General features: G+C 37.4%; 1 protein-coding gene and 1 long non-coding RNA gene across 2 annotated transcripts; one reads left to right on the top strand and one right to left on the bottom strand.

Moving 5' to 3' along the window:
- Window positions 1–980: 980 nt before the first annotated feature.
- Window positions 981–23,121, bottom strand: slc1a3a (solute carrier family 1 member 3a). The gene is made up of 10 exons (XM_082171125.1): window positions 22,962–23,121; window positions 21,521–21,778; window positions 18,624–18,761; window positions 8,864–9,068; window positions 8,735–8,777; window positions 8,367–8,629; window positions 6,181–6,414; window positions 5,910–6,104; window positions 5,030–5,164; window positions 981–1,865 (listed from the first exon to the last, which is right to left on the bottom strand). The coding sequence occupies exons 2-10, from the start codon at window positions 21,699–21,701 to the stop codon at window positions 1,655–1,657; spliced, it is 1,605 nt and encodes a 534-aa protein (XP_082027251.1). The 5' UTR covers window positions 21,702–21,778; window positions 22,962–23,121; the 3' UTR covers window positions 981–1,654.
- Window positions 23,122–23,229: 108 nt separating this feature from the next.
- On the top strand, window positions 23,230–24,869 carry LOC309499757. The gene is made up of 3 exons (XR_014206329.1): window positions 23,230–23,785; window positions 23,862–23,911; window positions 24,172–24,869. It is a non-coding gene; the product is annotated as an uncharacterized lncRNA (long non-coding RNA).
- Window positions 24,870–25,453: the final 584 nt, after the last annotated feature.

The raw sequence follows: 25,453 nt of genomic DNA, 5'->3' as shown, positions 1-25,453 counted from the left end.
TTATATTATTTTATGCTTACATTGTCTTTCCCTTTTAACCATTTGGAATTTGTTTCTTTTTCTGTCATTTTCTTGTTAGGTATTCCTGCAGCTCTAGCAATGCCAATGGCAGGGGTTCAATTCCCAGGGAATGCATAATACATAAAATAAAAATAAAAAACATAAAAAAAATTTGCTTAGGATAAAAGCATGTGCAAAATGCATACATATGATATTTCACTTTATAATAAACAATTGTGGGGGTTTTTCTCTCTCTTTCCTTACTATGTTTACCTTACCTTTTTTACAAAATGTGTATATGAATAAACCTTCTTTGTCTTGATATTTTGTCATATATGCAGTGACATTCATACATTGTTTAGTGAGGCAAAAGTGTCCAAATACATTCTGGGGGCCACTGTTTGCTCAATCTTTTGATAAAACACTAAGATTTTGTGTCACTAGACTATTTTTGGCTCCCCAAAGAATCTCTCTGTGAAAAGTTTATTTTAACAACCTAAAGAAACTTTTTTCCTCTATAAAGAATATTTTGTGGAATGGAAAGGTTCCATGAATGTTAAAGGTTCTTCATGGAACCATCGATTCCAATAAGGAACCTTCATTTTTAAGACTGATAATATGTTCTCAGTAAAGCATGTAAAAATATACTCACCACATGTAAAAAATAAAAATCATAATAATAAACTTCTGGGGCAGGTCAAGAAGGACATGATCAAATTGTGTCAACAAGGTCTTGATATGCAGATAGATCATATCACACATTCTTTCTAAGACAGTGACACCATGTACTTGATAAGTACAAGTATAGTAGAATAGTGAGGGATTGAGAGATGTCAAGGATGAGCCATTGTCAGCTGGTAATAAATGTAATTCTGAACAACTTTCCTGTCATTGCAAAATGTGTGTAACAAAAAATACAAGAGACAAAATAGGTAACATAAGAATCATTGACCTGAGAAGAACACATGCAATGAGAGCAGTTAAGGCCAAAATGCTCTTTTCTTTATTCATAGATTTCTTTATTTTGTACAGACTGAGAGTAATCTATAAAATCCTTGAAATAAGATGATTACATCAGTTGAATGTAAAGTTTTTGCACGGTCTGAGTGACTCCACAGATGAAGATCGCTGCAATCGTGTAACATAAAAACATTGTACTTTACTGTTGCTTCTGGACTCACTGCCTCACTTTCCAACTTAAGCAGCCAAAACATTCAGTGTGTTTCATAACCAGTTTAAAAATGTTTCACTTTCTTTTTTAGCATTACTCGCACAGTTGCAAACTGAATGGATGCAATTCATTGCTTTTATTTTTTCCAGTCCAAGTAGAAGCAAAAACTTGCTTCCATAATTACATTCAGTTTCTCTTGAATTTACAAACCTGCATCTAGAAAACTAGTAAAAAATATGTCTGATGAAATCAGATTTTTACCAATCTAATCAGTTTACTCTACAATAAAACAGTTCAAAGAGGACCGTTGTGGACCACACATGTCCATCTCTGCTTCTGCAATGGTCCTCAACACATTTGGATGTCTCTGACAAGCATATAAAAAGACTTGAGATGAATATCAGACTAGAGTCTGACTAAGTTACTAGTGTTTGTACAAAAGCTCCGGTTTTCCGTGGATAAAACTCCTCAGGAAACAAGCGGTTACATTTTGGTCTCGCTGTCAGGGATCTTGGCATTCTCAGACTCGCTCTCCTGAGAGATGAGCTGATATGATTTCTTGGTCTCGTTCTCCTCCACGACGGAGTTCCCGATCTCGGCATCGGCAGAGCGCAGCTCGTGACGGGACAGGTGCTCCACTATGCCAGCACCGATGGAGTCGCCCAAAACATTAGTGGTGGTGCGCAGCCGATCTCTGAAATGGCAGAGGAAAACAAACATGGTGGAATCATGCTGTGTTTGACACACATACACCAGAACATCTTATCAAAGTCATCTCCTCTTCTCAATGGTGATTCATTCTCTGGTTTACACATCTGGATCGCTTAATGTCACTTGAGCCTTTGTTGTGTTCTGAGGGCCTCATGAGGCCTCCGCTTAAGAAAAACAGTTCCTCCATCTTGTGTGGTGTTTTTGCTGACCCATCTTTCCTAGCATGAACGTTCCTCACAATGCCTCTTCTGTTCTGTGTGCTGCTTTAACCAGCACATAATCTGAAGACCAGGTCCCTGACTGGACTTGAATTCAGTGACTGCTGTGAATGCGGTGGGAATAAAGGTCTCAAGAACATGCTATCGGATGTACGGGTGTATTGTTCAATGGGTCCTAAGACTCATTTGAAGCAGATGTTGCATGGACATGTACAATTTGATTATGGGTTATGGAATTGGGAAGATGGAATATCTTGCTTCCTGCCTAGCTCTGGGTCTGTGTAGGAATAGTACATCAAAGCATGTCTTCATGTCAAGTCAATTTGTATAACGCTTTTCACAATGCACATTGTTCCAAAGCAGCTTTACAGAAAATCTAAATGTTAATGTTTATTACATCTTAATATCTTCATGCCTTAGGCCCTGTTTACACCTGGTATTAAGATGCGTTTTGGTAGATCAAAGTAGATGAGAAAGACATTCCCGTTCACACCTGGTGTTTTAATCCGTCTCTTTTGTCCACTTTCAAACACTTCTGTCCTGATTTCTTCGAGGGGAGGGTCTATGGGTGGGTAAATGTATGGACTTTTTCAGATCTTTCGATCTAATGGACGAAATAAGCTCAAGCAATTTACATATGAACACGACCGGAGACAACAGTTTTAATTTCTGCTCTGACAGCCACAAGACCAGCCGAACACTGTGAGTGTGAGTTAGAAATCAGGAATGGTGAGAGAACATTGTGCTTGGTTTGTTTTTCATCTTTAAACCAAACTTGGGACTTCAGCCGAGAAAGTTTAAATCCCGTCTGGCTAGAGTTCTTCTCATAATGTTACTCATTAGATCAGTAGACGGTCTTTTGTGTCTGTTTGAACACACTCGACCACATGAACGCGTTTACACTACGAAAGCAATTCGGTCGAATGTGTGGACCAGCTCAAAACGTTTTAGACCCCATTTACAAGCTTGTCGTAGAAATTTTAAACTGTATATTAAACTTACCATGTTTCTAACATCTAACCTTATTTAACATCTAACATTGGAACAGGATGTACTGTGCGAAACCAATGGAAAACTTGACTTTGAGTGTGTGCGTGTGTGTGTGTATAAATAACATAGTTTGGGAAATGAAACTAGACAGTCTGTTAGAATCTTGTGATTAACAAATGAAGTCATCATTAAAACAGAGTTTGCTTGTGACAGAGGAAAAAGGTTGGGGCTTTTGAACCAATTGAACCAATCATATTGAAAGTGACATGTTAGTCTTATTTGTTTTCCTCGATTCTATAAAAACTATTGTATCTGTGTTTAACGGTGGGATTTCTCAATGGAATTTGTTTGAGATCCTCCGGCCTTGATTCTTCTTGGGAGAGATTCCCTGAGAACTGCTCGAAGACTCTCCCGGCCGTGATTAAAGCATTTAAAGGACATTTGCTGAAAGTCTGTCTGTTAATTTCTGCTGCACAGCAGGTCAGTTTAGGGAAGCAAGTAAGTTAGGGTAAGAAACTCGGCCAGTTGTCGACGGAAGACGCAAAGAGCAAGAGTATAAAAGTTATTAAGTGTCGATTTGTAGATGCTCGGTGTCGATCAGTAGATGCGACAGATTTTATTTATTAAGTGTCGATTTGCAGACGCTAGATAGTCAAGTTTAGGGAAAAATCCACTACAAGCTGTGTTTAGCATCGGCCACTTGTGATCCAATCGTCCAAAATGCTTCTTAATATCAGGAGTGTAAACAGGGCCTGAGTCACATTTAGCAGATCAGAGCTGGATGATAATATAGCTTACAGATGTCTTCAAAACATCACAAGTTGAAATCATCCTGTTTAGAATTCCCACAGCTTTTGATGAGTGAATTTTGGATTATGAATGCTAACTTTTTTTTTTTTTTTACTTCGAGTAAAATGTAAAAAATAAATTAAAAAAATGTAAAAATGTAAAGCAATATATATAATATATAGCAAATCTCAGTTGCTTGACTGTTTATATCATTGCACAACTCTGTATTTATATAAAGTTGGATATCTAACTTTTTCCACATAAAAAACCCCCCCGCGAGTCAGTCCTAGAGCTCCTCCTGTCCGATTTTATGGGAAAATCGGGTCCATCGGAGACGTCCAATAGATTTCTTAGGCGTGCCGAAAGAACACCACAGACACAGTGTAATCACCATGGGAAAATCTCAGAGTAAAACTGATACACTGGTTCTCATTTGACAGATGAGAAGTTGATCTACTGTATGTATCATCTTTTTACTCTTTTAATTCATTTTATAACTATACCATATATCTCTTTTAACTTCTTTTATAACTGTTTTAAATTTTCCTTGCTTTTATTTTGGGCTTATTTTAATTCCTTTCTATAAAGCACTTTGAATTGCCATAGTGTATGAAATGTGCTATATAAATAAACTTGCCTTGCCTTGCATACATACAGTACACTCACATAAAGTGATATATACACTATAAACTGTAGCTAATCTCAACTGCATAATTTTTTTTTATTTTCATTGCAAAAAACTATATTATCATCCAGCTCTTTATCCAAAGTTGTATATACAGTATAAGTATGTTCAACTTTATCCGCATACATACAGTATACTCACATAGGGTGATATATATACTTAATAATGCATATCTCAACTGCTTGATTGCTTGTATCGTCTTAAAATGTAAACTATATTATCGCCCAGCTTTAATGTGCTAAATGCAACTATAAGGCAAGGAGATTATAAACACCAACATGATTTCCTGTGTATTGTGAAAAGCGCTATACGAATGAATATGAATCTGAAAATTCTTCCAGCGGCCAGTAACCCTGTGTTTGTTAAAGCTGTAGTTGTTCAAACACCTCGTCCTATCCCAGTTAATGAGGGATGATCTCACACACAAAAATACTTTAAACATTTGTCATAAAACGCAGTACTCACAGGAACCAGTCAACAGCGATAATTAAAGAGATGTCATCAGTGGGCAGTCCCACAGAGGTCAGCACTATCACCATGGTAACCAGGCCAGCCTGAGGGATTCCAGCTGCACCAATACTGGCTGCTGTTGCTGTGATGCTTTAAAAATGACACAAAGCATGCATTCTAATGTCATTTTCACTTCGATAAAATACTGAATGGTGTGAGAAATTAGCAACATTTAAGGCAAGATAATGCAGGAAAAAACATTTTCATGTACAGGCCAATTTTGAAATTATAAGAAATGATAAGTGTTTTTTATTGCACTTCATCTATTTGCATTTGTAGATTTCAATTAAAATAAATATATTTAAAGGCTGTTTTCTCTCATGCTCTTTTTTAGTAAGAAATCTCTATTTCAGAGCACTTACATACGCCACACTCCAGTTTCATCTATATTCTGAAGGTGTTTTTGTTTTTTTGTTTTTTACAGAAGGGTTTTTCATATAACATTTTATTTCTAAAAACAGTGATTTTTTTCCGGACTGTTGATAGTATTTCTGAGCGATAAAAAGAGATACCCAAATTCTTCTGTAAATCCTTTTACTCTAATATGTCAACAAAATGAAACAAGAATTTTGAACCTACATCAAATTCCAATGTTCATATTTCTGTTCTGGAAATTGTTTAAAGTAGATATTAAAAATAGCATATTTGCATATTCAAACATAACATTTCAAACATGTATTAAATCAATTTGCCAATTTAATTTGATTAATTAACTGGGGAAGTGTGGTGATTAAAATCTTTACTCAATTCACCTGTGGTGTCTTGCCTTAACTGAATAAATGTTTGTACGCTGTCATAAAATACGTTTTTTTATTTTTATGTTTCTCATCTGTACCTGATGGTTAGGATCTCTCCAAAGTTCATCTCCATGTTATTGACCTGTGCGATGAAGATGGCAGCCAGAGCCTCGTACAGAGCTGTGCCGTCCATGTTTATGGTGGCTCCCACGGGCAGCACAAAACGGGTTACACGTTTATCCACATGGTTATTTTCCTCTAGACACTTAAAGGTGATGGGCAGAGTGGCAGAGCTACGGAGAGACACGGCAGATTTGAAATTTTCTCAAAAAAAAGTTTATTCTGATTATTATGGGTGTAAAAGCTCACCTGGAAGAGGTACCGAGGGCAGTGACAAGGGCTTGCAGAAGTCCAGCGATGAACACAAATGGATTTTTACGCGTCACAAGGAAGTAGAGCAAGGGCAGTACAATGAATGCATGTATCGATAGGCCGATGACGACTGTCACCGTGTACATTCCCAACTGGCCTCCCATTTCTGATATATCATCCATCTCAACTATCTTTCCAGCAATCAGGAACAATATGCCCAGTGGAGCGTACCTGAGGTGTGAAAACAGAGAGTGAATCGTTCAGATTATTGACTTCCTTACTGAATCGCATATAATTTTTCAAGCACAATGTCGATATGAAATGAACCTGGAACCAGGAAATATTCTTCCAAAACGGAGTGATATTTATGTGGCACAAATTCGGAACAAATTCATACTAAAATTAATTGCAAAAGTACCCTGGTTTATATAACTTGGTCTATGCTAAATTATTGAGCTTTTAGCTGTTAGCTGCATAAAGACACCTGTCCACCCCATACAATCAGTAAGAATCCAACTACTAACATGGCCAAGACCAAAGAGCTGTCCAAAGACACTAGAGACAAAATTGTACACCTCCACAAGGCTGGAAAGGGCTACGGGGAAATTGCCAAGCAGCTTAGTGAAAAAAGGTCCACTGTTGGAGCAATCATTATAAAATGGAAAAAGCTAAACATGATTGTCAATCTCCATCGGACTGGGGCTCCATGCAAGATCTCACCTCATGGGGTCTCAATGATCCTAAGAATGGTGAGAAATCAGCCCAGAACTACACGGAAGGAGCTGGTCAATGACCTGAAAATAGCTGGGACCACCGTTTCCAAGGTTACTGTTGGTAATACACTAAGACGTCATGGTTTGAAATCATGCATGGCACGGAAGGTTCCCCTGCTTAAACCAGCACATGTCAAGGCCCGTCTTAAGTTTGCCAATGACCATTTGGATGATCCAGAGGAGTCATGGGAGAAAGTCATGTGGTCAGATGAGACCAAAATAGAACTTTTTGGTCATAATTCCACTAAACGTGTTTGGAGGAAGAAGAATGATGAGTACCATCCCAAGAACACCATCCCTACTGTGAAGCATGGGGGTGGTAGCATCATGCTTTGGGGGTGTTTTTCTGCACATGGGACAGGGCGACTGCACTGTATTAAGGAGAGGATGACCGGGGCCATGTATTGCGAGATTTTGGGGAACAACCTCCTTCCCTCAGTTAGAGTATTGAAGATGGGTCGAGGCTGGGTCTTCCAACATGACAATGACCCGAAGCACACAGCCAGGATAACCAAGGAGTGGCTCTGTCAGAAGCATATCAAGGTTCTGGCATGGCCTAGCCAGTCTCCAGACCTAAACCCAATAGAGAATCTTTGGAGGGAGCTCAAACGCCGTGTTTCTCAGCGACAGCCCAGAAACCTGACTGATCTAGAGAAGATCTGTGTGGAGGAGTGGGCCAAAATCCCTCCTGCAGTGTGTGCAAACCTGGTGAAAAACTACAGGAAACGTTTGACCTCTGTAATTGCATACAAAGGCTACTGTACCAAATATTAACATTGATTTTCTCAGGTGTTCAAATACTTATTTGCAGCTGTATCATACAAATAAATAGTTAAAAAATCATACATTGTGATTTCTGGATTTTTTTTTTTTAGATTATGTTTCTCACAGTGGACATGCACCTATGATGACAATTTCAGACCCCTCCATGATTTCTAAGTGGGAGAACTTGCAAAATATCAGGGTGTTCAAATACTTATTTTCCTCACTGTACATATACACACACACACACACACACACACATACACACACACACACAAACACACACACACACACACACACACACACACACACACACACAATTTATAAAAATTTGTAACACACTTTGCAACTGATAAATGACTGAAAAGATGGAATTATTTTGGTGTCTTAGAAAAGTAGTTCATTATTATATGAGTATCAATATTTAACTTTTTCCAACAAATTCTGTTTCATTTGCTAATGTTCCAATAAGTCTGCTTAAAAAAAAAAAAACAAAAAAAACATTCCTGGCAGGTCATGACATGGTTTAACAGTTTCATAGGCAGTGGTTTTCTTTAATTAGGAAAAACCACAGTTTATTTAATACATAAATAAATATGTCAATTAATTTGCTCAAAGCTGAAAACTTTCCCACTCTAAATCACTCACCACATGATAATTGCAACCAGCCTCATGATGGCCTCATTCAGACAGTCAAAGAAATCCCGCAGAGGTTTACCCTGCTCCTTCATGCCCCCAATGATGAGGCCAAAGGACATGGAGAAGACCACGAGTCCGAGTGCATTGACTCCATTAACCGTTCCCAGCACTGGTATCACCTCTTCCTGTTTGACTTCCTGCGACCCGTTATTTAAACTGTCGTTCACCAGAATTTTAACTGTGACCACTCGCTTGGCATTTTTCGTTTTAAACTGTGGAAGGTAGAGAGAATACAAACAGTTAGCCTACTTGGTTTTGTTCAACATCTTATGGGGAACTAGATTTTTAGTGCTTTTTTTTGTGCATTAAAAACATACCTGTTGTGTACAAGCTTGGACTAAATTAGGAGGAAACATGTTTCTGTTAAAAAAAAAGAAAAATATAAAGTTAAAAAGAAAAAAAAAACAGACATAATATAATTAAATTAAAAACGATCTTCACTATACCTGATTAGATCGAGGAAGGCGTCCGCTGGACTGACTTGTTCTATTTTCTCGTGTTTGGTGAATTCGTCTCTAGAGCCTTTTCCTGGGTGGATGATGAGCACCATGACGATCCCAATGAATACAGCGATGATAGTGGTGGTGGTGTAGTAAACTACAGCTCTCACACCCATCTTCCCTGACGCTCGGCTGTCCAGAGCGGCCATACCTGCACACAGGTGACGTCAGACCGCAATATGAGTTAGTTTACATGATAAGGGTCCCGCAGCTGACAGATGTAACAATAGGAATTATGTAGTGACCTTAATATTAAGAAGAAACATGTATATTGGATATTTGTTGGCTGATTTTCCTTCACACCCCAGTCCAGTCCATATATGCTAAATAAAAAGATTTTTAAAGAAGGACAATTCAAGTTTGTCTAAAAAGCTAATTTACAGTTTTTCTCAGTCGCTTTGGTGCATTTCTCACATCACTATTTACATTTGCACAACAGTTAATGCAGTTCTCAAAACAATTAGTACAAACTGCAAAACCTAGTTGATAACCTGCAAAAGCGTGTCACTTGCTCAAAATGGATAGCTCATTCCTCAAAAGCAAGTATTCATGTCAATGAAAGTGTCAGTGTCATCAAGATGAAAAGTCCTGACACCATTGTTTATGAACAAGATAGTCAAATGGCTTTGTCATGTTTTCATTATGACAGTTTACTCTGTAAATGTTTTCCAATGCAAAAAAGTCAGATCTTGGTGACACTACCTGAAAATGCTCAAGACAGCACTATATACTATTTGCACAGCCATTTGAAAAATACAGTAAAGTTACACATTACTGTATTTAGTGAGGTAACTGAGTACAAGACACTGAATATGTATGTTTCACATTTTTACTGCATATTCTCTTTGCAATTCTAATTTGTTCACAGCATTGTGCAAAAGAAAAAATACACCCTTATTTACAACAAACATAAACTCCCTTTGGGTAGAGCTGTGCACAACTGGAAACAATATTGCAGTACATATTGGAACTGAACATACACAACATACATAGTACTGTAATCATTCATGCACATCCAGACGTTCCTCTCTGTCTGGTATTGTTCAATTTAGGAGACATTTTCAGGAAAAAAAAGATTAAAAAAAATGTGTACAATTTGCTTGACAGATTTTGACAACTAGTTCAACATTTTTGTATGTAATGACTCAAGCAATGAAATGAGGACTATTAGTTTTATATGGAATGACTATTCAGCATTCACAAGTATAGTTAATTTTGACTGACATGACATAAGCAAATGATAATGTTATAAAACAGCAGAGAGTTGTATGAAAGCAATTGATGCATGTCCAAAAGCATTTGCAATTTGTTAGAAGGAATGAGAAACTGCTACTATGATGTGCACAAATTACTAAATGTTGTGGAGGTTGAACTAACTGTTGTGCAAATGTAAATAGTGATGTGAGAAATGCACCAAAGCGACTGAGAAAAACTGTAGGGTAAGCAGTTTCGGAGTGGCTAGCAATAGCAAGCTAGCTTTGAAAGCATAAGATCCCACCCTCCCTTCAGAGCGTCTCCAAAGCCACGCCTCCTTCAAAACATATGAACGCACACAGCAGAGTCTGCAAAGCGTCATGAGAGACGGCGTTAAACTACCTCACTACTCAAAGCTCATAACATTACAATAATAATGAACGTAAACCGCTCAAAGAGCTCTTGATTACCACCTGACTGCTGCAGATTCATTTCAGAGCTGATAGTGTTGACATAGAAAAGCATAAAACCGAGTCTGAGGAACAACTCGGGTTAGAACGTCACGGGTTGCCATCTCGTAATTACGGTTAAGACAGGGAGTGAACTCAGCATAAGCTCGTTGTTTTGGTTCAGGAGTTACTTGTAAAAGGTGGCTGCTGTTTGCAAAGTTTCTGGGGGAACACAAAACTTTAGCGAGAGAACACAACAGCTGTGAAATATATTGTTCCATCTCATATTTATTCAATCACCATGAACCAAAGAAAGAAAGAAAGAAAGAAAGAAAGAAAGAAAGAAAGAAAGAAAGAAAGAAAGAAAGAAAGAAAGAAAGAAAGAAAGAAAGAAAGAAAGAAAGAATTCTTTACATTGATACTCAACAACAATACATTCTATAGCAGTAAAACAGTATATTTCCTGAAGGTCACTGACCACAACTGCCATTTAACATTTCTCTCTATAGGACTGAAACAGCCATTGTATTGAACTATGTATGTCTTCCATTATTGTTGTATGGTGTGTGTGTGTGTGTTCCTAGTGATCTCACTGCCCCTGAGCCCCATAAAGCCCCTGAAGCCCCTCAGCTTCCACCCCAGCACCCGCAGACACAGTGGCCTGGGAACCTTCTGCACAGGTCATGTTCTCTTCCTGCTGCTCTCATTAGTTCTCGTCTCCATGGTAATGATGACTTCCCCTGCAAGAGTCTTATAAAGTCTTATTCTCCTATACTGCAAAGTAATTACCTCACATACACACACACACAGTCTTCAAAGACGAATTGTGTGTGACCCCTCACAATGAAATTCTCATCTAATGAGAGCACACTCTTCATGGCCATCTGCGAACGGGCAGATTTTTGCTGATAAACTAAATCTGTCTGTTCCATCAAGTAGCTGTTTAATCAAATATTTAAATTTCTAAGCAATTGTTAAGGGTTGGGCAATATGACCAAATTCTAATTTCATGATATGAGAAATTTTATTTCACGGCAACGATATATATATATCATTTTATCCCATTTCTGTTATTAAATATAAGGAAGAAAAAAAAGACAAAACAGGGCAAATACAATATACCAAAAATCTGAATTAGACAAATTAACGGGTTAGTTCACCCAAAAATAATTAGTTATTACTCACCCTCATGTTGTTCCAACCCCGTAAGACTTTCGTTCATCTTCAGATCACAAATTAAGATATTTTTGATGAAATCTGAGAGCTGGCTCACTCCTTCATAGGCTTCAAGGCAATTTCATTCAGAGAGCGCCACGACGCATGCGCGAGAACTGAGAAGATGACGCTCACGATCATTTGATGGGAAAGTGTGAAAGGTAAGCCATTCATTTTGCGGCATTGGTAAGGCACTTTTACGTTTTCTCGTTGGTTTCTCACGATTCGGACATCCAGGAAATGCACAGTTTAGAACCATTTTAAACACTAAATCGAGACCCATCTGCATCATCATCTCAGTTCTCGCGCATGTGTCGTGGTGCTCTCGTGAACTCACGTCAGAGCCCCACACAGAAGAAAATGAATAGTTGAAGTCGTTATTTTTTATTAATTTTTTCGCACAAAAAGTATTCTCGTCACTTGATAAACTTAAAGTTGAGCCATTGTAGTCACTTGGACTATTTTAACGATGTCTTTACTAACTTTTCTGGGTCGGCAGAATGAAATTACCTCACAGCCTATGAAGGAGTGAGCCAGCTCTCAGATTTCATCAAAAATATCTTAATTTGTGTTCTGAAGATGAACGAAAGTCTTACGGGGTTGGAACAACATGAGGGTGAGTGATTACTGACAGAATTTTTGGGTGAACTAACCCTTTAAGTTTTTCAGGTACAATAGAGTACCTCGAGCACCTGCCCTTTTGCCCCTTGGTGCCCAAAGTGCCCTTTTTTTTCAAGGCAAAATTTCCTCTCCTTTTTTGTAATTAAAGGCCCTTTTGTGGATGCCTGCCCAATCTAACTATTAGTAAAATTAATGAATAATAATTTAGCCGTAAATAAAATGACCCACATGATGACCTTTCACCTGACGAACTCAACCGGGACGATTCCTCAAGCCGCTTGTCCACCAGCGTCTCGATTTCTGACGCGACGCCAAAGCCCATTCATTTCCTATGGAACTACGTCAGGCAGCAAAAACGCCCCCGCAAAGCATGATGGGTCGCGTCGCGTCGATTTGGTCAACAGCGGCGCTGCAAAAAAGTATCTCGGTGGATACTTTATGCAAATGAGAGCGTCAAAACGCGGGGCAGCAGCCAATGGAAACTCGGCGGCGAGAATTTGTGTATGGCCGTTACTATGGTTTCATATTTTTTTTTACATTTTTCCCGGCGCGAAAAGCAGCGAAAACGTCACAGGCGTCGCGTCGGAACAAAAATTGATCGGACGCTGGTGGACAAGCGGCTTCACGCTGCACGCGCATTTTTTTAATTCGCGCAGCTACGCGCACTACCAGACGATATCTTCAACTCTGCGGCTGCTGGTAAGTGGTGTTTCATTCTCAGCGAAGTGCTTATGATGTTTGTTTACTTATTATTATTATTTTACAAGAACGACGTGAAGAGAGCATGCAGAAATGTTGTTTACATTGCTGTCTGTGTGTAGGCTGTAGAAGTTACGTTAGCTTGCTGTTTAGGGAGAAAAGTTTCACGGGTGTCGAGGGGTCTGGTCTTTTTATGTTATTTATACTTTAAACTATTATTATTATTACAATATTTATTTAAAAAACGTAGAGTGCCTTAAAAATGATCACAACACTGGTAAGACTTACCAGTATCTTATGTTTTGTGTGCAGCAGCCTCTGTGAACATCTCCCCTAACAGCCTGGGCAGAATCTGCAGCTTTACAGCAGGTCAGTGAGCTAGTGAGCCAGTTCCAAACACTGTCAGCTATCTTTACATCTTGTCATGGTCACATAAAAATTGTTTAATCAGCTAATATATCTCCTATATGTTTGTTTTAATGTCTACAGTCTCAGATCAACTCCAGCAGTATCATCATCATCATCATCATCATCATCATCAGCAGCAGCAGCAGTAACAACAGCAAAGGCAGCAAACTCACTTAAGGACTTTAGTAAGAATTTACCAGAAACAGGTATCACATTAATGTTAAAAATATTGTAAAGTATTAATTGTTGTATTTTTTTTCTGTTTGCTTTGTTTTTATTTTCATTGTATAAATGTAACTCTTGTATTTTTGTAAATCAGTTTATGCCATGAAAATAGCCACAGATGCTGACACGGCATTAAATAAAACTATACTGTACTGGACGAAACGTGGGCCACGTTGATTTTGTCCTACACAGTTTACTATAACAGCTGTTCTTTATTATTCTGTAGGCTATAACAGAGAAGGAAAAGCCATCAGGTTGGGGCAACTTAAGATACTTCAGTTTCTAATCCCAGAGTTATTAATATGTACACATAATTATTTACATTTTTTTACTTTTAAACTTAAAATTTGTCTTTCCTGTTCTGTTTCTTTTTCAAAACTGCATCAATGCATTTGCTGCCGTATCGATACAGAATCATCCATATTGATATATTGCTGTATTGATATTTTGAGCACAGCCCTATTTAAAGCCTTGTTCCATGTGCCCCCTTTTATACTTTGAGCACCTGCCCCTCCAGAGGTCTCTGCACGGCCCTGACGCACAGATCCATTATACTGATACACATCCAGTTTACACCCAACTGTTTACTTTCACTAGAGACATAACCGGCTGTGTTTATATGAATACATAATTGTGTGTGTATTCGACCATTCAAGCGCAATAAGACATGAATTCGCATGGTGAGACTAGTCTTTCTGTGCACGCGCTTATAGTGTGTGTCAGTCAGCGAGAGCATTGAGCTCTTTTTTACTGCTTATTGTGCTTAATAACAATTTTTAACATCAAGCATGTCCCAAATTCGTGATCGCCTTCTAAAAGAGGCAGCTTTCTGTGTGCGCACTTTGGCGGTGTGCCAGTCAGAACGAGCACCTTTTCAGGATCTATTGCGCTTATAACTCTTTTTAACATCAAGCACATCTCGCTCTTTATATGCATTTCATCAGTCTCAGAAAATTCCCAGCTTACAAGTTACCCTTTTTACAAGTTGAGATCTCATTGTGGCGAGCAGGACGAGGCCGAGGGCCGTGGGAGAGCGGCACGAGGCCGGTGGCGTGATTAATAATGAGCCACACCTGTGCGACGCACCGGTCTCGTATCTCTCCCGGAGGAGCGGAAGCATAAAGGAGGAGCGACGACAGTGAAGAGCGAGAGAGGACAGGCCTGAACTTATGTTGTGTTTTGTTTTATTTTATTTTATTGTGACAGCAGTCGTCCGTGAGGGGCTGCTGTCTTTTACTTTCGTTTTGTTGTTGATTTATTTTATATGTCATTAAAGTCTTTAAATGTTCCCGCCTCCTTCTTCCCATAACAACATACCTCGTTACACTCATAATTATGGTAATTATGACATGGTGTGAACGCACCTCTTAAGACCAGAATTATCACAGACTTGAGGGTGGACTTGTAAGCAACCACATTCTGTACATGTAGCAGCACACTAAACATTCACAGAGGATGAATTGTGAAAATATGTACAGGTCACATTTAACTGCAAAAAAATAAAAATTTGCATAAAGAAAAATTTGCATTTAGTTAGTTAGTTTTTATTATACTGTATATGCACATGTATATATATATTATAATATTTATACACATATTATATGTATGTACAGTTGTAATTGAAATATTCAACCCCCATTGCAAATCAGGTTTATTGGCAAAATGTACAGACTTTCAACTGTTTGCAATGAACAAATGAAACAAAAGTGTTTCAAGTGGTTTCCCCAAATTCAACTGAAAATGCAACTTTTAATGACTTCTGCAGGCTGGAAATTTTTCAACCCCTTCATGGCAAGCATCTTTAGTACTTAGTAGAACACCCATTTGCTGTTATAACCTCATCCAGTCTTTCAATGTTGAAATATGGATGAAAATAAGTCGGTCCGCCTTGGACTGGTTTATGACGTGATTTCAACTAAGCAGTTTCGGCCGGACTGTTTGACTACATGTTTTCAACTGATAATCTAAGACAGGATAAGTCTGTTATACATGCTAAAATAACGGAGAAAAAGAAACTACCAAACCATGTTCATTATTATCCCAAATAAATTTAAAGAGGTTTACATATTCCATGAAGACGTTGAAGATTGACTACTGTTTTTAACGTTGAAAAGTCGTAAATTAGACGTTGAAGATTTACGTCTATTCAACGTCTAATAGACGGCTTTTTGCTAGCTGGGCTGCTGCAAACAAGATGTATAACCAGACACCAGCTTCTGGCAGCGTTTCTGAGGAATCTTAGCCCATTCCTCATGAGCAATGGCCTCCAGTTCAGTATTATTCTTGGGTTTGCGTGAAGCAACCGCCTTCTTCAAATCCCACCAGAGATTTTCGATGGGGTTCAAGTCAGTTGACTGTAATGGCCACTGTAGAATCTTCCATGACTTCTTCTATTCCCTCGAGACATACTGTTGATCCATAGGGCCGAAAAGTTCCAGTTTTGTTTCATCGCTACACAGAACAGAATCCCAAAACTTCTGTCGCTTATTTATATGATCTTGAGCCCTTTTCTTATACTTTTTGAGTCAGTAGTGGTGTACGTACTTGCAGCTGAACCCTCATGGGGGAAACCAGTTGAAACATTTGTTGTGTTGAGCTATTTCAATTACTTTTGTTTGATTCGTTCATTGCAAACAGCTGAAAGTCCGTAAAAAAATGTAAAAACCTGTTTTGCAATGGGGATGAATAATTTCGATTTCAACTGTATATGCGTGTGTGTATACATATACACACATACATATAAATGTATATATGTGTGTGTGTGTGTGTGTGTGTGTGTGTGTGTGTGTGTGTGTGTGTGAATATATATATATATATATATACATAGCCTACATACATATACATAGATATATACATATATGTACACACATATGATATAAACAAACTTTTATGTTAGATGCGATTAATAGATTTGACAGTACTACATTATTAAAGAAGCTTTATTTTACAGCATATATAATTAGGTTTTCATTACTATAAAATAAAGCTTCTTCAGAAAATGCAAAGATCTTGTTTTTCTAGTTCATTCCCTCAGGTTTTTATACAGCAACAAAACTGCTCTCTTTCTCTCTAGTCTGATTTTAGTGACATTATAAAGCATTTGGGCGTTCTGCTTAATAAATGTATGGCCGGGCAGATATTGAACAGTCATTGTTTTGGCTTTTACAGATTTGGCTGACCCGACAAGCTTCGACGCACCACATGGGTGTGTGTATGTGTTATGTACTTAGCATTTGATCTAAATGGGCCTCTACTGTGTCATTGATGTTCAGCCTTGTGACTGTGCAAGTCAAAGCAAGAGAGAAACAAACAGCATACATCTGAAAAGCTCTTTAAAGTCAGATGCTATCATATCCATTGCAGTAAGTTAATATGAAATTAAAATAAGCTATTAATACACGTTTCAGGTCTTTCCAAAAGAAGTGAACATCAAAATGGAATAATTTGCTTTCCTTTTGAGATGACATCATGAATATCTTTTCCTATTTAACCCCTTGCCATCTGACTCCATTCTGGTATGTATCATCCACTTTTCTCAATCCAATCAATTTTCTATGGATAAAATCAAGTCCTGCCAAACATTTTCTATTTCAAATACCACATTTCACACTGAAATAGGTCAGATTGAGTATGTGAAATGGCTCGTGAATGGCTCGCAGAATTAAAGCAGCTATTTAACTTTAAAAAATGAATAAAACAAAGTATTGTCTTCTTTATTAGTTGTGTAAAGTTGTGTTAGTCCCATAGTCAATCTTTAATGCTGCATAGCAGCCATCAATCTGTCTAGAAACAGTTTGCGGCTTTATTTAGAAGGCAGCAAATGCTATTTATACACAGAGAAATAGTGTGTGTGTGAGAGAAGTGACTGAAAGAAGCTTTTGTCCGTTACTCTGCATGGTCACTTTGACCCTTGACTTCAAGTCTGTTTGGAAATAGACCATCAAAGCACTGACCTTACAAACGCTCTCACCTGCCCCCATGTTTCTTAACTGGTCGAACCCCTCAGAGAACAAATGTAAACCTTCCTTAAGAATCTACTTTATTTTTAAACAAAACAAACAATTTGATACTTTTGCCTTGTTTTCCAGTGCAAATTTCGAAACATTCTTGAATCAAAAGAAGCAAAACGACTAAGATATTAAACCCCGGTTTAAAAAACATGGCGGTTTAGTCCCAGACTAAAATGCATGTTTGAGCTGTTTCAACTGAAATAAACTTGCACAGAATTATCTTAAAATATATCAGTGCCATTGTTTTGTCTCAAGATGCACAGCAGTAATGTTGTTTTCTAAGACACGTTTATAAAAGCTACTTGGATGTCTTAGTTGAACTAAGGCCTAATCCTGGCTTAATCTAAACCCTGTCTGTGAAACCAGGCCTAAGTCTTCGTTTCAATTTTTTTTCTTTTTATAATTAAGTGAGTTTATCTTTATAAATGTATGCTGATTTAACCTTCACGAGGTTAACCTTTAACCTTTAAGAATTTTTAGATATTTGAAATGGACACAAAACAAAACAAGACAAAAATACTAAATAAGATAATTATTTTTAGCAGTGTAAAAGTTGGATCAGCCTTTTTGAAGATCTTCAAAACTAAACTGAATCCTTCTTAAACTATTATTTTCATAAGCATATACAGTTTTGCTGACTATAAAATCGATTTACAAATACATTTATAACTGCAGAAACAGATTGAATAGCTTCAGCTGAGCTCACCGAGTGACATAACAAAGGGTGAGACATAACAAATCAATCTGTCGCCCCTCTGAGCTTGACCAGATCACATCCCCTTCCCCTGCATCATGTGCTTATCTCAGGCTCATGTTGTTCTGGGTTTAGCTGGCAGAGTTGCCCGTGTCTGGTCAGTGCCTGGTGGCGCCGCAGTGGAACCGTACCTGTAATTAAACTGGACACCAGCAGGGGGAGCACCAGCATCTGCAGCATTCTCATCAGCAGCTCTCCGGGAAAGGAGAAGTACTTCACCTCTCGATATGACATTTTATACGGCCGCAATCCAAATCCCAGGATTGTACCTGTGAGAGAAACAAACATGCAGCTTTAATAGGTCTATAAAAAAAAAAAAAGAAATTACATAAACGTTTAAGCTGGAGTGTTTAATATTCTGAGAGAGAATAAAATAAAATAAATGTCAAGATTGTGAAATAGTGAAATAGAGTGTATTGCACTATTCCACTGCTTTATATTACAATTTGGAACCAATCCAAATGGGATCCAACAAAAATAGATTTTCAGTTTATCCAGTTGGATCATATTGGTTCCAAATTATGATCGAAATTTCATTTAAGTGTTCCTTTTTGGAATTCTTTAAAGTCACCATGAAACCAAAATGGACAATTCTTATTTTTTATGGAATAGTATCAATGCACTTTTTTTTTGTTTTTGTTTTTTTGTTTATTCACGTGCCTCATAATCTTCAATCAAAATATCTTCCTCTCCCTCTTGCAGCGTCATCTCATCTCTGCTCTGATGATGCGTTTACTGGCACGAGGGCGGGGCAACCTGTCACTCACATGAGATCCACCAATAGCAAACCACACCATCCAATCAAATTCCACATGGACAATACCAAGTCTTGCCCTACATTTGTTCTTGTTTGAGAAGCCGTTTCACTCAGGCCATGTCCACACTAATACGTTTTCGTTTGAAAACCTATATTTTTCTTTCCGTTTTGGCCTTCCGTCCACACTGAGACGGCGTTTTTATTAATGAAAGCGCACTCCAAAGTGGATACATTTGAAAACGCCATTTTCACGTTGTAGTGTGGACTGTGAAACCGGTGGTATTTAAAAACGATGACGTAAATTTAGTCATGTGACGCATATTGTACCAATAGATATTCATATTTATACCAGTATTGTGCCTGTTATGTGCTATTCACTTTCACACTGTTGCTAAAAATATTCTACATTGCACACTCTTCATATCACAGTCCTGTAAAGATGACAGAATTTACTCACATTTGCTGTCCTGCGGCAATACATGAGAGCAGTCGCGTTTTAGACCAAACATATGGTGTCTGCGTGCGACCTGGACGCATCAGTGAATGGTGAGATATTTTACTAAATAAAATGATCCTGTCTGAAGAAATGCGCGATAACTTCATTATTTATTTTTCCATCTGAATCATATCAGTGATCTTTTGTGGGGTTTTACGCATGCGCAGTAAAGGTGAATTTAGCGTTTTCAGGTGTTTTTCAAAAGTTTCTCATCCACACTGAAACGTCCGGAAACGCCTGAAAACGCTAGTGTGGACGGAGAGCGTTTATAAACGAAAATGCCGTTTTCAAATGTATTCGGATTAATGTAGACGTAGCCGTCACAATAGCGGGAAAAAAAACAGTTTATGTCACCTTTAATAGTATTCTTTTATAATATTATTTTACTATCATGACATGGGTGAGGTTCATTGTTCTGTTATGACATCAAATGTGTAAGAATACAAAAAAAATTGGTTTACGAAAGTAGAATATATAAGATGAAGAAATAAGATATAAGATGTCGAATATATGATGAAATAACATAATACTTTTGCTAAATATTCCTGAATTACATTATATGTTCCCTGAAATATTAAGCTATGTTTTTAAGCCAATTAATCAGCAAATATCACGCCATTTAGAGATTATTAATAGCAGTTCCTGATTGGCTGATTAACAGATAATTTTCAAAACCTACAGAGGCATATTTTCTGTAAAAAAAAATTATATACACTCATTTATATATACACATTTTTCCTTTCATATTTAGTAATCCATATTTAGTTTTTTTAAAATATTTTTTTAAAATATGGGTTTACGGAAATCGAATATATAAGATGAAGATATAAGATATACAGTATAAGATGTCGAATATATGACGAAATAACATAATACTTTTGCTAAATATTCCTGAATTACATTATATGTTCCCTAAAATATTAAGCTATGTTTTTTAAGCCAATTAATCAGCAAATGTCACGCCATTTTGAGATTATTAATAGCAGTTCCTTTATTAATAGTTATTCCACCTAGTGTAATTTTCAAAACCTAAAATATAAAAAAAATTATATACACTCATTCAAATATATATATATATATATATATATATATATATATACACACACACACACATTTTTACTTTCATATTTAATATTTAGTAATCCATATTTAGTATTTTTATTTAATTTGTACTTTTATATTGTTTTATTTATTTTATTAAACTATAATATTGTATGTTACCCCACATTATATTAAATATTTACTTTTAGATTTAAAGTTTAAAGATTTGAAAATCAAGTTTTTAATGTTGTTTATGTCTATGTGGTGTTTTTAATATGCTTTAAGACAAACCATGTGCAAATTCATAAGTCAACATCATTGCTGATTTTCTCCTTAAAACTACAGTGAAACAAAAACAAGGTTCACACTGGTGTTTCTGACGTCACAAACTACCTTGTAACCAATCAGATCAACGTGTGATCGTGAACGAGTGGATCTCTGAGCTGGTGTGAGTGAGTGGAGGCGGGGCTCATTTGCATATTCATAGAACCGCGTATACTAAATGAGGCAAGGGTGTAGAGTTACATTCAAGCTATTTTAAGGCACAAATAAATTTTTTTCAAGGAAAAACGTTTTAATATGTACTTCTGGTGATCAAAAATTTGTTTTAAGGGATAAAATAATTGACTACAGGGGGACTTTAATTTATTTATTTATTCAATTATGATATTGTATTTTAAGATCCCTTTCAGAGTAGGAGGCACAGCTGATCACAAGACCAAACATCATCTCACCAACGATGACGGCCACGACCGTGAGGATGACGAAGGCATTCCGCATGAAGAAGCCTTTGACGTCATTGGTGGTGATGTTCTGCACGGAGTTGCGGGCCCGCAGCGATCGCTCATTGATGCCGTCCCGCAGCTGCTGGACTCTGCTGCGCTGCAGACGCGTCTCCCCGTTACTCTGAGTCATGCCTGGAGGGGGCGCCACACCGGACACACCAGATACCGCTGAACGTTTGACAAGAAACACTCCGCTGTGGGCAGTAACTGCGGAGGACAACATATAGGTAACATCATTAATGCAATATCCATCATCGTAATGCAGTAGTCAACATTTGAAGTGGATCAAAGAACGGGTATTGTTTAAAACTCATGTATAACTTTGATGAAAGCTTTTGATCCACTTTACATGTTGACTACTGTAATAATGATAATAGAGGTAAAGTAACTATTGTTTTACGAAGAAAACGTGAGTGGCACTTGCTCGTACAATAATCACCGACGCAATGCTAGGATGTTGTGAGGGGTTCGTTACATTGTTACAGAATAGATCAAACAAAATTAAAAGATTGTGAAATATCTCCAAGAAACGTAAAAGCACTCTTCTCCTAAACAGACCCCAGCAAGCAATAGCTGTCATTTCACAGTCTAGGTTAACTGTAGACCCAATATAGTCCGGCTATGTGTAACCCACTTCTAGACAAAATAACCTTGAATTTGGTTACATGCTGTTTTTGCCAAAATAACTGGCGAGTTGTAAGATATTCCATCATGGAAGCAAAGTCAACAGTGATTACAAGTGATTTCATTTCTTTGACATGTTATCTATTTGATAACTAGTCTATTCTTGGGCTATGGTTTAACCGTCTATAAAATTTTCACTGACAGCCCAAATGTTGCCTTGGTTTAGACTAGACGTCACGCAGGGCTGTGTTTGGACGGCTATTAGACGTCTTTTAAACGCAAAGTTTCTTGCTGGGACCACAAGATTTAAGGTATCAACAGTGAAAAAAAGAGCTACAGGTACAAGCCAAATTATAATAATTAGGGTTAATGATTTGTTCAAGTATGAGCAACAAGAATAGTGATGCTTGCCTAAAACTAAAACCCTAAATCTAATCTGAATTTGTTGTTAGTTTTTAACTTTTGGATTAGGACTTTAGCTTGTTTTACCATTTGCATGCACACAGTCACACTACAACAATGTCGGTTTAGTTTGTCTGTCAATAAATTATCCTGAATGATGTCTCTGAAACGCAGCCATGCATCTGCACTCAAAATGAGCAACTGATCCTTGATACCGAGAACTGCAGCAATCTTTCCACGTGTGCTAGGAATACAGCCAGACCAAACACTGCTGCTGCTGCTCCCCCTTTCACACACTTGGGCTCTCACATGGTCTGAGAAAACCCACACCCTCATTCAGAAGAATAACAGACCGCATACTCACATCAAAATAAAGGGATTCAGTCCAACCCTTCCTGTGACGAAGATCCTCTACGCTGAGAGACTGGAGAGAAGTGTGTACTTAGAAAGAAAAGTGCAAGAGTTTGGAAGAAAAGAACTGCAAGCATGGAGGGTGTGAGTGAGAAGGACAGGGAAGAACCAATAACAGAGTGGAGGGAAGATGAGAAGGGGCGGAGCCTGTTGAAGAGGAGGAACTGCCAGCTCAGTTGTGGGAGGGTCTTTGGAAAGGCCTATAGATGAAGAGATGGAGGGAAAAGCATGTGTGTGTTTGTTTCCACATGTAGCTGGCATCAAAGACCACTCTGACTCAGAAGTCAAATTAAGTGGAAAATACTTGTTGTACTAATTAAAAAATGTGATAGTTTCTCCACTAAAGGAGATTATTCGAAAAAAAAAAAGCAAAAGCAAAAAGAGATGTTCTAGCTCAAGATGCTTTTTGGATTATTCTCATATCATGCTGATCAGGTTTAATATGCTGATCTAAAAACATGATCATCAGGTTTTGTATGAACTTGTGGAGTTCATGTTGGGTCTAGTCAAAACTGTCGTTGAAGTCGATGTTAAAATGCTGGTCACATCCCATTTTACTCCATACTTCAAAAAAAAAAAAAAAAAGGTAGGAGTGACTTATCTCTCTAAAAAAAGATGGTTCTTTACATGTTGTAACGGTTCTATTTAGTACCGTATCGTCCTGAAGAACCCTTTATATGATGAAATGGTTCTTTGTGTTAGTTAGAGTTTAGGGTTCTTTAACTAAGCCGTCTAATCTCATAACTGTCAAAGCCACTGTCAACATACTCTCAACAGGTAAAATATTTCTTTCTTAAAATGTCCATAAATTATAACTTTAAAAATTGTAACAATCATGTCTTTTTCTCTTTAGTTTAACAGCTCTGTTCAGTTAAAGGATACTCATATTCTCTTCTACACAAAGTAAGTAACAGAGATATGGAATTTATTATCCATATTGTTTGATTTTTTTAATTATGACTTTATGCCTAAACATATCCAGTCACAAAAAAACAAAAAAACATTAAAGCTACACCATGACTTTATATCACTTTTTCCTTTTAACATGGTAAAGGGCTCATACTGTCCATTTTTGCTAATTTTGGCCTTCATGAACATAATTGTTTTTACATAATCAAGTGGAAGAGACACAATGTAACTCTAAACTCAATTGTGTATTTCAGATGCTGTCACGTATCATAACCTCATCATCTGCAGAGAGACACTGCCACTCAGAATACACACATAATGAAGGACGTAAAGACATCATAGGTGTTAACGGTCACCAGCTGGAGTGCCCTTGAGAGCCACCAGAGGGCACTCCACATCAGACACTCACGTTCACTCTCAGACTACATTTCCCATACTCACTGCCCGGACTCATCATCTAGATCACTCATTACAGTCACCTGTACCTCATTATCACTGATTGCTTTCACCTGTGTCCCATCACCCTGTTAGTCTCAGTCTATTTATACCATGTTCATTCATTCACTCACCGCGAAGTCTTGTTTTACTGTTACTACATTTCTGAGCGTTATTTACCCGTGTTTGATTCTTGTTTTGCTGACCTTGGACTGTTTCACCGTTTCCTGATCGTTTCGCTGCCTGGCCTGAGTCGGATTGTTTATTGGACTCTGATTATTGCTGCCTGCCCTGACCTCTGCCTGTTATTTGGATATTCTCTGTGTTTCCTCCTTTGATCTGTTCGCTGTTGATGACCCTGCCTGTACGACTACTCTGTAAATAAACTGCATTTGGATCTTCACCTTCGAGTCTCGGAGCAGTACGTAACAATAGGGGATTGTGAAGATATGTCACTGGAACATCGTGTTCAATGTCAATTGTTATTTATTAATGTATTCAGATAACCTCTGTACAATCTGCCATGTCAATAAAAATATAAGTACCTAATTGACACAACATGCTGTTTTTTTTTTTATATGTAAAACCCTAATAGAGGCAACAAGATATAAGACCAGGCAGATAGAGGGCAAAAAAAAAAAAATTTAACAAATAATTTATAAAAAATAATAGTAATATGAAGATACTAATATTAATGAAAATAAATATAATTGAAAAAGGTTATTTATAACACCATTAAGGTCCTATATAGCACTTTCAAAGCATGGTTCTTTATGGAACCTGGGTTCTATTTAGCACCAAAAAGGGTTCTGCTAGAAGAACCCTAATTTGGTACTGTTTAGAACCATTTTTCTAATGTGTAGGCGATATGACCAAAATCTTATTTCACGGTATGATACATTTAATTTCACGATAACCATGTATTTCTCAATATAGCTATTTTTTTTTTTTTTACTTTTCTTATTAAAAATAAGAACAATGAAGCAAATTACAAACTACAAATACAATAGAGCAAAGATACAAATTAAATAAACTTTGTTTTTCAACTAAGTTTATTTACATGCTAACATTCAACACAATTGTACAGAAATTTTATAATTA

The sequence above is a fragment of the Leuciscus leuciscus genome (genome assembly GCF_965113295.1).
Source record: "Leuciscus leuciscus genome assembly, chromosome: 5".
NCBI classification, from domain to species: Eukaryota; Metazoa; Chordata; class Actinopteri; order Cypriniformes; family Leuciscidae; genus Leuciscus; species Leuciscus leuciscus.
Note: the sequence above shows the minus strand (reverse complement) of the source record. Positions and strands in the feature narration are given on the sequence as shown.